The sequence below is a fragment of the Pelophylax lessonae genome (assembly GCF_965119305.1).
Source record: "Pelophylax lessonae genome assembly, chromosome: 1".
NCBI lineage: Eukaryota > Metazoa > Chordata > Amphibia > Anura > Ranidae > Pelophylax > Pelophylax lessonae.
In genome coordinates this window covers 531866019-531879412 of record NC_138768.1, presented here as the reverse complement: position 1 = coordinate 531879412, position 13394 = coordinate 531866019, and the positions used below count along the sequence as shown (strand labels likewise).

General features: G+C 49.5%; 1 protein-coding gene across 1 annotated transcript in view; it reads left to right on the top strand.

Moving 5' to 3' along the window:
* Nucleotides 1-13394, top strand: part of CENPC (centromere protein C) — a gene marked incomplete at its 5' end in the record, with an annotated part of 583906 nt that overhangs the window by 432504 nt on the left and 138008 nt on the right. The window contains one exon of the mRNA XM_082243417.1: nucleotides 8745-8798. Within this exon, the coding sequence (XP_082099543.1) occupies nucleotides 8745-8798 (54 nt within the window). The remainder of the gene's footprint in view (nucleotides 1-8744; nucleotides 8799-13394) is intronic.

The following is a 13394-nucleotide window of genomic DNA, read 5'->3' as shown; positions in this document are numbered from 1 at the left end:
TCCCAAACTGTGAAATCACCCTCATTCACTCTGTGCGACTCCCGGACAGTCCAGATCGCAGCCGCTGGCTGCGATTTCATCTGCTCTGGAAAGCCTGGCGACTAAAGTTGATTTAGTCATGAAAAAGGTTTATAGCTGAAAATGGTCGCTGCCTTCTCCATCTATAGAGGTGTCCTCTGATTCAGAGGCTGAAGAGGTTGCCAGGGAAGCTCCCCTACCTGATGGGTCGCTGTCCTCGCAGTCAGATGGTGAAGAGGACCTGTCTTCTTCAGCTGCAGCGCGGGAACACGCTTTAGTGGAAGCCCTGATTATTTCTGTACAGGACACCTTAAAATTGGCTGATGAGCCCACGTCGGCAGGGACACGGGTGGCTTTTGGCTCCCAGAAGCCTTGGTTTTCCCTTGTCCTGACACTTTTCAAGATATTGTGAATGACCAATGGCGGCGCGTTAAGCACGTGTTAGTTGTGCCAAAATGCTTTAAACGTCGGTATCCTTTTGTTGAAAAGGTCTCCAACCGTTGGACGGTGCCACCTAAAGTGGACCATCCTGTCTCCAGATTAAACAAATCTACCTTTGTGCCTGTGGAAGATTCCCTGGTCTTTTCGGACCTGATGGAAAGGTGGGTGGAATCCCATTCCCGCAATCTTCACATGCTGGCGGGTTCCATTTTGAAACCGGTGTTTCAAATCACCCTCACTCACTCTGTGCAACTCCCGGACAGTCCAGATCGCAGCGGCTGGCTGCGATTTCAGCTGCTCTGGAAAGCCTGGCGACTAAAGTTGATTTAGTCATGAAAAAGGTTTATAGCTGAAAATGGTCGCTGCCTTCTCCATCTATAGAGGTGTCCTCTGATTCAGAGTGTCTGTTTTAGTCTCACAGACGATGACGGAGTGGATTAGTGGTTTGCGGGAGTCTTTGGACCACAAGACTGTTCCTCTAGAACAGCTGGAACTGTTGGAGCAGGTGATCCAGGCTCTGGTGTTCTTGTGTGATGCGTCTATTTATGCGGCTCCCCTGGTGGCCAGAGTTTCGGTCATGGGCATTGCCTTGAGACGCATGGTTTGGCTGAAGAGCTGGTCAGATAACCAAGCTTTTAAGAAGGCCCTAGCGGACCTCCCCTTTCTGGGAGAGCGTTTGACGACTCATTAGATGAGTTGATCAAGGACTTGACTGGCGGGAAGAGTACTCTTCTTCCTGAATCCGCCAAGGGTAAGACTCCCCATACTAAGTGGGGTCCCTCTTTTTCTGCTCACAAGCGAGTTTTTTTTGTGCCTCCGGGGCGCAAGAAAAAGGTAAGCCATTCAGAGCATCTGGAGGAGCTAAACGGCATTGGGGCAAGCCCAAGGCTGGTCAGTCAGGTGCTGCTGACAAGTCCTCTTCAGCATGAAGGGCGCCCTCATCTGACTCAGGGTTGGGAGGATGCCTGCACTACTTTCGGGAACCCTGGACTTTTTTCATTCAGGATGATTGGGTTCGCAAACTGATTTTTTCCAGGTACAAGATCCAATTCTGGTCCAGGCCAGGGGACAGGTTTTTTCAGTCAAATCTTCACCTGTCTTCAGAGCGCTTGAAGGATCTGCGGGAGGCTGTGCGAGATCTCCTGGCTCATGGGGTGATTGTGCCGGTTCCTCAGCAGAAACGCTCTTGAGGTTTCTATTCAAACCTGTTCATGATGCCCAGAAAAGAGGGCAAGGTGCGCCTTATTCTGGACCTCAAGGCTCTGAACCACTTTGTGCGGGTGCAGAAGTTTTGCATGGAGTCCATTCGGTCAGTGGTGCCTTCATTGAATCAGGGATTTTCTGGCCTCCATTGATCTCAAAGATGCGTGTCTCCACGTCCCCTTTTTCCTAATCAGTAACGGGTTGGTTATGTTCCTCTAATTGTTGGTGGGGTATGGAGGGTAGTTTGATGTGGTCTAAAAACGCCTGTTTCTCTTACGTCCTCTGACAGTCGCCGCCCACTCATTCAGTCTTCACCAATGGGTATTGACCTCTTATCCATAGGAGCAAGCTAGGCATAAGACTTGTTAAAAACAAAGCAATTTACATAGACACACCTATAGGGGCTGTCCCACTGGTCCAATTCCCCCCTGCTATCAGCATTCCCAACTCAGTTTGTCTTCTGCCTAGTTAGGAGTAAGGCTATCCCTGTGCTGGGGCAACGGTCTCAGCCTTTCTTTTGTGTTTTATTACTTTTATTTTGTGAAAAGTGTTTTCTTGCACTACTAGCTTTTTATTTGTTTCTGCGCTTAGTTAGTCGGATCTTCGGAAGACTACAGCGTTTGCGGAGCTGGGAGTCGGACTGGTCATCCTGGTGTCCCGGGATAGAGGGCCTTATGGAATCCCAGCCCGCCATTGAGCGTTTAGCAGGCTATGCGTACTCCCTGGCCTCACAAACGACCTGTCCCTGTCCTCAGGGATGAAAGCCCGCGAGGTGGCCACCTCGCTTGGACGTCTCAACCGCGGTTCCGTGCGTTGCTAGAGTCCTGTTTGGCTGACGGCACCCTCACCACCTGGGGTGGGAGGCTTCCCGTCGCAGAGAGGCACCCACGCCATTGTGGTATGGTGAGTACATTCTGTGTGGGGCCTCTGTCTGGGGATGGCAGTCTGTTAGGTCTGTGTTATCCCCTTATGTCTGTGTGTCTGGGGCTCGCACTACTCCCGGTCCCTGCGGGGGCTCTAACGCGTCTAGGACGCTCTGTGGGGGGTTATTGGGGTCCCTAACCTCAGTGACACTATTGTGGCAATGCTGGGTGCAGACATGTGTAGGCGACCCGCAGCGGTGAAAAACCACGGGACCGCCATTTTGGGTGTGGGCGGCTGCTTTGGCTTCACTGTGGGAGCTTCAGCAGCCATTTTCCTTGCTATTGTATTGCACCCTTCGGGCGCCATCTTGTGTGTGGCGTCTGGCTTTATATAGAGTGTTCGGCGGCCGTTTTCCCGGAGCCTCCCATTGTTTTCCATGGGCAACCATTTTCCCTTAGTCTACATCCTGTTTAGCCTCTAAGGCGTGACATCACTTCCTTTCTTCACATACAGGAGGATAGTCAGCAGTGTGGTAACACTTCTGGGGGTCTGTCCTTGCTGTTTTTTGGGGAATATCTCTTGGCTATCAGTTCTATTCCTGCATGAGGGGGTTTTCAGTCTAGTCCCTGTTTGCAGTGCATTACGGTGGGATCGCCGCTATTGCCATTTAAAGGGCCAGTGCCATAAAAGTTTTTATGGAGTCCCAGGACAACTTTGGTGGATGATTCAGGTACATCTGAATCTGCGATTGCTGCTGCACTTGCGACTTTAGCGTCCAAAGTGGATCTTTTGATGTCTGAACGGGATTCTAGGAAAAGGCCATAGACAGTGTGCCCCTTGAAGGGTCTCAATCCTCCCAGTCTGAAGGGGAGGCGGAGGACGATTAGGGGGATGATTCCCCCCCTGGGACGGCCAGAGAACGCGCTGCTATGGCGGCGCTTATTACCGCTGTTGTAAAAGATATACTGCATTTGGAGGATGAGCCCAACCCTCCGGGTAAGCGACCCTCCTTTGGGACCCGCAGAACCTAGAAGGCAGCACAGGTGTTTCCTTGTCCCGCTGAGTTCAACAAAACGGTGAACGAACAATGGCGCAATTTTAAGCGCAATTTTTTGGTACCAAAACAGTTTCAACTACGTTATCCCTTTGCGTCTCCTATGGATTCACGCTGGTCCGTGGTCCCTAAGGTGGATCACACGGTGTCCAGGTTGAATAGGGCCATTCTTGTACCCATAGAGGATTCTCCCGTGTTCACGGATAGGCGGATGGAATCTCTAGCTCACCACTCCTATATGGTGGCGGGTTCCTTGTTGAAACCTATTTTCGCCTCTGTCATGGCAGATTGGGCCAAGGTGCTCAGACGCACCCTTGTGGCTGATTCCGCCCCTCCTACTACTTTGGAGATGGTGGACCAGACTATTCAGGCTGTTCTGTATCTGTGTGACGCGGCCTTGGATGAGGCCCCTTTAGCCGCCCGACTGTCTGGTGTCGCGGTGCTTACCTGTCGCTTGGTATGGCTGAAAAGCTGGTCGGCCGACCAGACTTCCAGGAAGACGGTGTCTGACATCCCTTATGCGGGGACTTGCCTTTTTGGGGACTCCCTGGACTAATTGGTTAAAGGGGTCACTGGGGGCAAGAGCACTCTGCTGCCTCAGAATCCCAAGGGTATGTTTTTCTGCGGTAAGCGGGGCCCTTCCTCTAAACCAAATCAGGGGTCCTTTCGTGCCTTCAAAGCACAGGACAAGGGGAAACCTTTCAAAGGCTATGGTGGCCAGAGGAACCTTGGGCGGGCAAGTCAAAAGCCGGCCAAGCTGGCGCGGCGGCCCAGTCCGCCTCGACCTGAAGGGACGCCCTCACCCGTTCCAGGGGTGGGGGGACGTCTGCGTGGTTTTCTCGAACCTTGGCTGCTCCGGATTCCGGACAGGTGGGTTCAGGAAATCATTTGATCGGGTTACAAGATCGAATTCCTTTCGCGGCCAGCGGACAGATTTTTTCCCTCAAATCTTCATTTGACCCCGGATCGTTTACAAGATCTTCATCGGGCGGTGCAGGATCTTCTCGCCCAGGGGGTGATCGTCCCGGTGCCACATCGGGACAGATTTCGGGGGTTTTACTCCAATCTGTTCACTGTGCCCAGAAAGAAGGGCAAGGTACGTCCAATTCTGGACTTGAAAGCTCTGAACCGCTTTGTGCGGGTTCAAAAATTCCACATGAAATCCCTCCGTTCGGTGGTAGCCTCCCTGAGTCCGGGAGATTTCCTGGCTTCCATCGACCTCAAGGATGCATATTTACACATCTCCATATTCGAGGGTCATCAGAGGTACCTCCGCTTCGCAATCGCGGAGGAACACTATCAGTTTGTGGCGTTACCTTTTCGGTCTCGCTTCGGCTCCAAGGATGTTTACCAAAGTGCTGGCTCCTGTTTTGGCCCTGTTACGGGCACAGGGCATTGCGATCTTGGGACGATCTCCTGTTAAGGTCAAGTGCCAGTCAGAGCCTGCTACGCGATCTGTCCACTACGGTTCAGACGCTCCAGGAGTTCGGGTGGACCATCAACGTTCAGAAGTCGACTTTGTCTCCTTCGGTTCATCTCCCTTACTTGGGGATGGTCCTGGACTCCGCCCAAGCCAAAGTGTTTCTGCCGGAGGACAAGCTCCGAACTCTGCAGACCGAGGTCAGGTCCCTCAGGGACAGCGAATCCTCTTCACTCAGGACTTGCATGCGGTCTCTGGGATTGATGGTGTCAGCCTTCGAGGTGATACCCTTTGTACAGTTCCACACACAATCTCTTCAAGCGGAGATCTTGGCCAGGTGGGACAGGCATCCGCAATCCTTAAAAAAGAAGAAATCTTTGAGTCGCCAGCCAGAGAGGATCTTTTGTGGTGGCTCCAGTCTCCGGCCATGACGGAAGGAAAGTCTTTCTGACCGTTGTTGTGGATGGTGATTACCACGGACGCCAGCCTATCGGGCTGGGGTGGCGTTCTGGGCACTCTGTCTGCCCAGGGCACTTGGTCGGAGGAGGAATCCTCCCTGCCGATAAATATTTTGGAACTGCGAGCGATCAGACTGTGCTTGCTCCGTTGGTCAGATCATCTTCGGGGCCGTCCTGTGCGGGTGCAGACGGACAATGCCACTGCGGTGGCTTACATCAATCATCAAGGGGGCACCAGGAGTGCCCGGGCAGCCCAGGAAGTGACCAAGATTCTGTCTTGGGCCGAGACACACGTCCCGGCGATTTCGGCAGTTCACATGCCGGGTGTGGAGAATTGGCAGGCCGATTATCTGAGCTGCCAGACCCTGGACCAGTGGGAATGGTCCCTACACCCGGAGGTGTTTCAGATGCTGTATGCGTGATGGGGATCCCCGGATGTGGATCTGTTTGCATCCCGGCTGAACAACAAGGTGGGAAGGTGCGTAACAAGAACACGCGATCCTCTGGCAGACGCCTCGGGTGCGCTGGTGGTGCCTTGGAATTGGTATTGCCTGATTTATGTCTCCCCCCCCCCCCCCCCCCGATTCAGTTGTTGTCCAGGTTCCTTCGCAGGTTGGTCTCGGAACCGAGGTTGGTGATTGTAGTGGCCCCAGACTGGCCACGCCGGTCTTGGTACACGCGGACATCATGCAACTGGTCGTCGAGCCTCCCTGGCGGCTCCCACTACGAGACGATCTGCTGTCTCAGGGGCCGATCTTCCATCCTGCTTTACAGTCACTGGATTTAACAGCGTGGCTGTTGAAAGCCAGGTCTTGAGAGATCGGAGTCTCTCGTCGGCAGTCATTCCTACCTTACTCAAGGCAAAGAAGGCCTCGTCCGGTAAGATTTATTATCGTACCTGGAAGGCCTATTTCGCCTGGTGCGAATCGCAGGGTTTCCATCCTCGCTCCTTTTGGGTGGCGAGGGTTTTGGCCTTCCTGCCATCTGGTGTGGACCAGCGTCTTGCACTGACTATCAAGGGTCAGTTATCTGCGCTGGCCATTCTTTTCCAGCGCCACTTGGCGTCAAACTCCTTGATCCGCACCATTATTCAAGGGGTGCGTCATCTGGCTCCCCGTAGGAGGGTACCCTTGCCTCCTTGGGACCTGAACTTGGTTCTGTCCATTTTGCAACGTCCTCCATTTGAGAACATCCGGGAGATTCCTCTGCCTGCGCTGTCACGGAAAGTCGCTTTTCTGATAGCGATCACATCTGCTCGCAGAGTGTCGGAGTTGGCGGCCCTATCTTGCCGCTCTCCCTACCTGGTTGTTCATAGGGATAAGGTGGTCCTGCGAACTCATCAATCCTTCCTTCCAAAGGTGGTGTCTGATTTCCATCTCAATGAGGACATTGTCTTGCCTTCGCTGTGTGCGAATCCTAAGCATCCTAAGGAGTTTGCCTTGCATTCCTTGGATGTAGTCCGGGCCATCAGGGTTTACCTGTCTGATTCTTTTTTTGTTCTTCCTGAGGGACCTCGGAAGGGTATGGCTGCGTCTGCGGCAACCATTTCTAAATGGATCAGACAGACGATTGTACCAGGCTTATTCGCTTAGGGAACGGGTTCCTCCCTTCCCTGTCACGGCGCACTCTACCAGAGCGGTGAGTGCCTCTTGAGCCTTCCGCCATCGGGCATCGGTGTCCCAGGTATGCACAGCGGCGACCTGGTAGTCAGTGCACACCTTTACAAAATTTTACAAACTTTATGTTTTGGCATCAGCAGATGCCTCCTTTGGCCGCAAAGTTCTGAGTGTGGCAGTGCCTTAGGGGAGACATAGCGTTTTTTAGCCTGTCCCCTCCTGTTGGGGTTTTTTTCCCTGGTTATTTTGCTTTCCTGGGTTTGTTCGCTCCTGTTGAGCTTTCCTGTTACCCAGTGTGAGACCTTTCTGGTTCAGATAAGGTTCTTTTCTCTGATTTGGGTGTTGCGTTGCCTTTGAGACCGTTACATTTCCCACCCCTCACATCTACACTGCTTTGGGACATCCCAGTAGTGAAGACTGTATGAGTGGGCGGCGACTGTCAGAGGACGTAAGAGAAAATAGAATTTTTGTAAGAACTTACCGTAAAATTATTTTCTCTGAGTCCTATGACAGTCGCCGCCCGCACCCCTCTTTTGGGGTTCATGGACTATCTACTGCTTGCTACCAAACTGAATTGGGAATGCTGCTAGCAGGGGGGTATTGGACCAGAGGGACAGCCCCCTATAGGTGTGTCTATGCAAAGTTTTTGTGAATGTTTCTAACAAAATCTTCTGCCTAGCTTTCTCCTGTGTCCTACTTCTGTAGGGGGCAGTATAACCCTACTGATATGCATCAAAGACTGCGTCAGTCAATGAACTAAAGAGAAAAAGTTTTTACGGGAAGTCAAAATCCATTTTTTTCTGCACCCCAGTTCCTCTGTGTTTGTGCATAGTTGAGTCTTAGGGCTCTTTCACACTGGCTGTCCGATCAGATCCGCCGGTCAGTTTTTTAGGCAGATCTGATCGGATCCTCCATGTATCCCTATGGGGCAGCGGATGTCAGCAGAGACACCTCCGCTGACACCTGCTGCCATCCGTATCCGATCCTGTCTGTGAAATCCAGACGGATGGAAACCCTATTTTCCATCCGTCCTGGGGATCGGATCGGATGAAAGCGGACAGGCGGTCTGCTCTCATCCGATCCCCCATAGAGAGCAGCGGGGGCTGAGACACCTCCCTCTCCACTCTGCAAGCGGAGACGGAGCTGTCATCCGCCGGCTCAGCGCGAATCGATCCCCGCTGAGCAACACAGATCCGCCTACGGAGGCGGACCGCGTGAAAGAGGCCTTAGCCTTGTATCTACATCCTATGCACAAAAAAAATAGGAACTGGGATGCAGAAAAATGGCAGCAGGTGCTCTCAGTATAATTCTTTTTTCCCTGGTACTGCTTGCTTCTAGCCTGCCTGTTTTGTTTGTTTTTGTTTTGTATTTGGAAATGGGCAACACAGCCCAGTAGTCCAGATTTATTTTCAGTCGAGGCTGTGTCCCTCAATGAATTTGGAGAAAAGAATTACAAAAGATTCAAATTTGCAAAAGATTCACATTATATGGCGGGACTATATTGGTCATCATTTAGTCTTGTGTTAAAAAAAATACAATATTTATGGAAACCTGTAATAAATCCAAATGCTCGGTCAGTTGAAAAAATTTTAACAGTTTTTTTTTTTTTTTTTACTAATCCGTGTTTCTAAGAAAACAATTGAATTTTCTTTTTTTTTTTTTTTTTTTAGGCTTCCACAGCTAAGCCACACATCACCTGCGTATGATTCTGCTAAATTAACATTGTAAGTAATTGCATTGCTCCTAATAAGTGTGAATGATAGAGATGGAATGCTTTTTCATTTTAGAGTTACCCTACAGTGTTATTGTAATACTAAATCACATTGTGGGCAGCTATTAGGAAAAATTGACTGCACTGTCCTGAGACTGTATAATTTTTTAAGCTATACAGTCATGGCCAAAAATATTGGCATTGCTGCATTTTTGTCAGATAATCACCCAGAAAATAGTTGCATTGACAAATGTTTAGGCATTTTCCTGCTTATTTCTTTTGTTTTGGTACGACACAAAAAAGTGGAGACCCAAAAAGCCAAATCTGACACATTCCATGCAATACCCCAAAAGTGGACTGGGCAAAATTATTGGCACCTTCTCAAAATTGTAATAATTTAATTTCAAGTTTGTGATGCTCCTGTAATTTGTATCTAAACTTGCATGTATCATATAACAGGTGCTGACAATATAGAAATCACATAGGCAACCAGTTAAATGGTAAAAAATTTACTCAACCTTTCTGTTTTGTGTCTGTGTGCCACATGGAGCATGAAGAAGAGAAAGAGCAGCAAAGAATTGTCTGAGGATTTGAGAACAAAAATTGCGGAAAAGCATTGACAATCTCAAGTCCATCTCCAGAGATCCTTATATTCCTGTGTCCACTGTGCACAACATTGTCAAGACGTTTATAGCCCGTGGCACTGTAGCTAATCTCCCTGGACATGGACGAAAGAGAAAAATCGAGCAAAGATTGCAACAAAGGATTGTTCGAATGGTGGATAAAGAACCTCGATCAACTTCCAGACAAATTCAAGCTGACCTTCAGGCACAGGGTACCCTGTGCCTGAAGGTCAGCTTGAATTTGTTTGAAAGTTGATTAACCCCCTCCCATCCGCGCTACAGCCTATATACGGCTGCAGCGCGGACTTGAATTTTCTGGAGGCCGTTTTTAAACGGCCTCCAGTGACACGCCCCCCCCCCCCCGCGCGCTCCCGCGAGCGCGCATCGGGGAGAATCTGTGTCGGCCGTGTCCACAGATCGTGGTGAATGGCCAATCACAGCGGCCATTCACCACGTGATCAAGCCGTCCAATGAGAGATGATCTCATATGTAAACATTTGAGATCATCTCTCATCGCCGGTGCTCCTTCCTCACACAGACACTGCAGTGTGAGGAAGGAGGGGGAGCCGACAGCCGCTGGGGACACAGACAAATGTAATCAGGGCACTGATCACCAGTGCCCTGATTACTGAAGGTAAAAAAAACACACACATTGCCCCCCCATCAGTGCCCACAGTGCCCGCCATCAGTGCCCCCATCAATGCCCACAATCAGTGCCCATAGTGCTGCCAGTCAGTGCCCATCAGTGCCTGCTCATTTAGGCACTGATGAGCACTGACTGGCAGCACTATGGGCACTGAGTGTGGGCACTGATGGTGCTGCCCATCAGTGCTCATCAGTGCCACCCGTCAGTGTCCATCAGTGCCATCTGCCAGTGCCGCCTATCAGTGCCCATCAGTGCCGCCCGTCAGTGCCACCTCTCAGTGCCCAGCAGTGCCACCTCTCAGTGCCCAGCAGTGCCGCCTATCAGTGCCGCCTATCAATGCCGCCTATCAGTGCTCATCAGTGCGGCATATTAGTACCTCCTCATCAGTGCCCATAAGTGCCACCTCATCAGTGCCCATAAGTGCCACCTCATCAGTGCCCATAAGTGCCACCTCATCAGTGCCCATAAGTGCCACATCATCAGTGCCACCTCATCAGTGCCCATCAGTTCAGCCTCATCAGCGCACATCAGTGAGGGAGAAAAATTTATTTTCAAAATTTACTCGCAGAAAATAAGAAAAACTTTTTTTTTTTTTCAAAATTTTCTGTCTTTTTTCTTTTTTTTTGTAAAAAATAAAAAACCCAGAGGTGATTAAATACCACCAAAAGAAAGCTCTATTTGTGTGAAAAAAATGATAAAAATTTCATATGGGTACAGTGTAGCATGACCGCGCAATTGTCATTCAAAGTGTGCGAGCGCTGAAGGCTGAAAATTGGCCTGGATGGGAAGGGTGTTTAAGTGCACAGTAGGCAAGTGGTTAAGGTTCTTGCCATACTATGGTAGGAGACCCAAAAGGACCCCACTGCTGACAAAGAAACATTAAAAAGCCAGATTGGAGTTTGCCAAAACTTACCTGAGGAAGCCAAAATCCTTGTGGGAAAATGTGCTGTGGACTGACAATACAAAATGACAGCTTTTTGGTAAAGCCCATCATCCTACTGTGTTCAGAAAAAGAAATGAGGCCTTTAACCACTTGCCGACCGCCGCACGACTATTTACGGCGGCGGTCAGCCCCTCACAGGCAAAGCGACGTAGGTCTACGTCGCTAGCCTGTGAGGCTCTAGGGAGCGAGCGCGCTCCCACTCGGTCATGGACCCCCCCCGCGTGTGTGCACTCGCGATCGTCCGTTACACCAGGAGAAAGGCAGGCGGCTAATGTAACCAAATCCGCCTGTCATTCTTCCCTGTGAAAGAATGGAGATCATACGGTTCTGCTATGTAGGACCGTTGATCTCTGTTCTTACACATCAAGCCACATCCAATCACAGTAAGAAACACGCCCCTAGGGACACACTTAACCCCTCCCTCTCAAAAAAAGTTAACCCCTTCACTGCCAGTGTCATTTTTACAGTAACAGTGCATATGTATAGCACTGATTGCTGTAGTAATGTCACTGGTAACCCCAAAAGTGTCAAAAATGTCAGTCAAGGGTCCGATCTGTCCGCCGCAATGTCGCAGTCCCGCAAAAAAAAATCGAAGATCGCCGCCATTACTCGTAAAAAAAAAAAAAAATGACAAAAATCTTTCCCATAGTAAACGCAATAACTTTTGCGCAAAGCAATCAAAATACGCTTTTTGCGAATTTTTTTTTTTTTTTTTTTTACCATACATATGTAGCATAAAACAAATTGGCCTAAAATGTTAAAACATTTTGATTTTTACATTTTTTTTTTGGGAATTTCATATAAAAAAATGTGAAAAATATTGTTATTTTTGCAAAATTGACGCTCTTTTTTTGTTTATAGCACATGATCAAAAAATCGCACAGGTGATCAAATACCACCAAAAGAAAGCTCTGTTTGTGGGAAAAAAAGGACGTCAAATTAGTTTAAGTACAGCGTTGCACGACCGCGCAATTGTCCGTTAAATTCACGCAGTGCCGAATCGCAAAATAGGCCCTGGTCAGGAAGGGGGTAAAATCTTCCGGGGGTTAAGTGGTTAAAAAAATAATACAATCCCTACAGTCGAACATGGTGGAGGTTCACTGATGTTTTGGAGTTGCTTTGCTGCTTCAGGCACTGGATGTCTTGACCGTGTGCATGGCATTATGAAATCTGAAGACTATCAAAGAATTCTGGAGTGCAATGTAGGGCCCAGTGTCAGAAAGTTGGGTCTCTGTCCAAGGTCATGGGTCTTACAGCAGGACAATGACCCAAAGCACACCTCAAAAAGCACCCAGAAATGGTTTAATTTCACTGGAGAGTACTAAACTGGGCAACAATGATTATGGATCTAAATCCCATAGAGCACCTGTAGAGAGATCTCAGAACAGCAGTTGGGAAAAGGAACAATTCCAATCTTAGAGACCTGAAGCAGTTGGCGAAAGAAGAGTGGCCCAAAACTCCAGTAGAGAGGGGTAAGAAACCTATTGATGATTACAGGAAGCAATTGATTTCTGTTATTTTTTCCAAGGGGTGTGCTACTAAATATTGAATTAACCACTTCCCGCCCGCCCTATTACAGATTGACGGCGGGAATGTGGTTGTGTTATCCTGACCGGACGTCATATGACGGCGGCAGGATAACACAGCTCTGGGCGCCCCCCGGGGGCGCGCAGAGCGGCGATCGGTGATGCGAGGTGTCAGCCTGACACCCTGCATCTCCAATCTCGGTAAAGAGCCTCTGACGGAGGCTCTTTACCATGTGATCAGCCGTGTCCAATCACGGCTGGTCACATAGTAAAACAGGAACAGCCGTTGATCGGCTTTCCTTAGTTCGTGCCTGACAGGCACGAGTAAAGGAGCGCCGATCGGCGGCTCCCCTGACAGGGGGGGGGTCGGCACTGGTAATCAGATCATTGATTACCAGTGCAGACCCTCAGGGGGGGGGATGCCACTAGATCCACCAGGGATGCCCACTATGACCCCAGGGATGCCCACTATTTAGCAAAAAGTAAAAATCGCACAGGTGATCAAATACCACCAAAAGAAAGCTCTATTTGTGGGGGGAAAATTACATAAATTTGGTGTAGGTACAGTGTTGCATGACCACGCAATTGTCATTCAAAATGCAACAGCGCTAAAAGGGGAAAATTGGCCTGGGCGGGAAGGGAGGGAAGTGCCCTGTATTAAAGTGGTTAAAGGTGCCAATAATTTTGTCCAGTCCATTTTTGGAGTTTTGCGTGGAATGTGTCAGATTTAGTTTTTGGTTTCTCCGCTTTTTTTGTCCTACCAATTCAAACAAAAGAAATTAACATGAGAATGCCTAAACATTTGTTATTGCAACAATTTTCTGGGCAAAGACTGAGGAGCCTGCTTTGTAATGACAGACCTTTTTCCTAA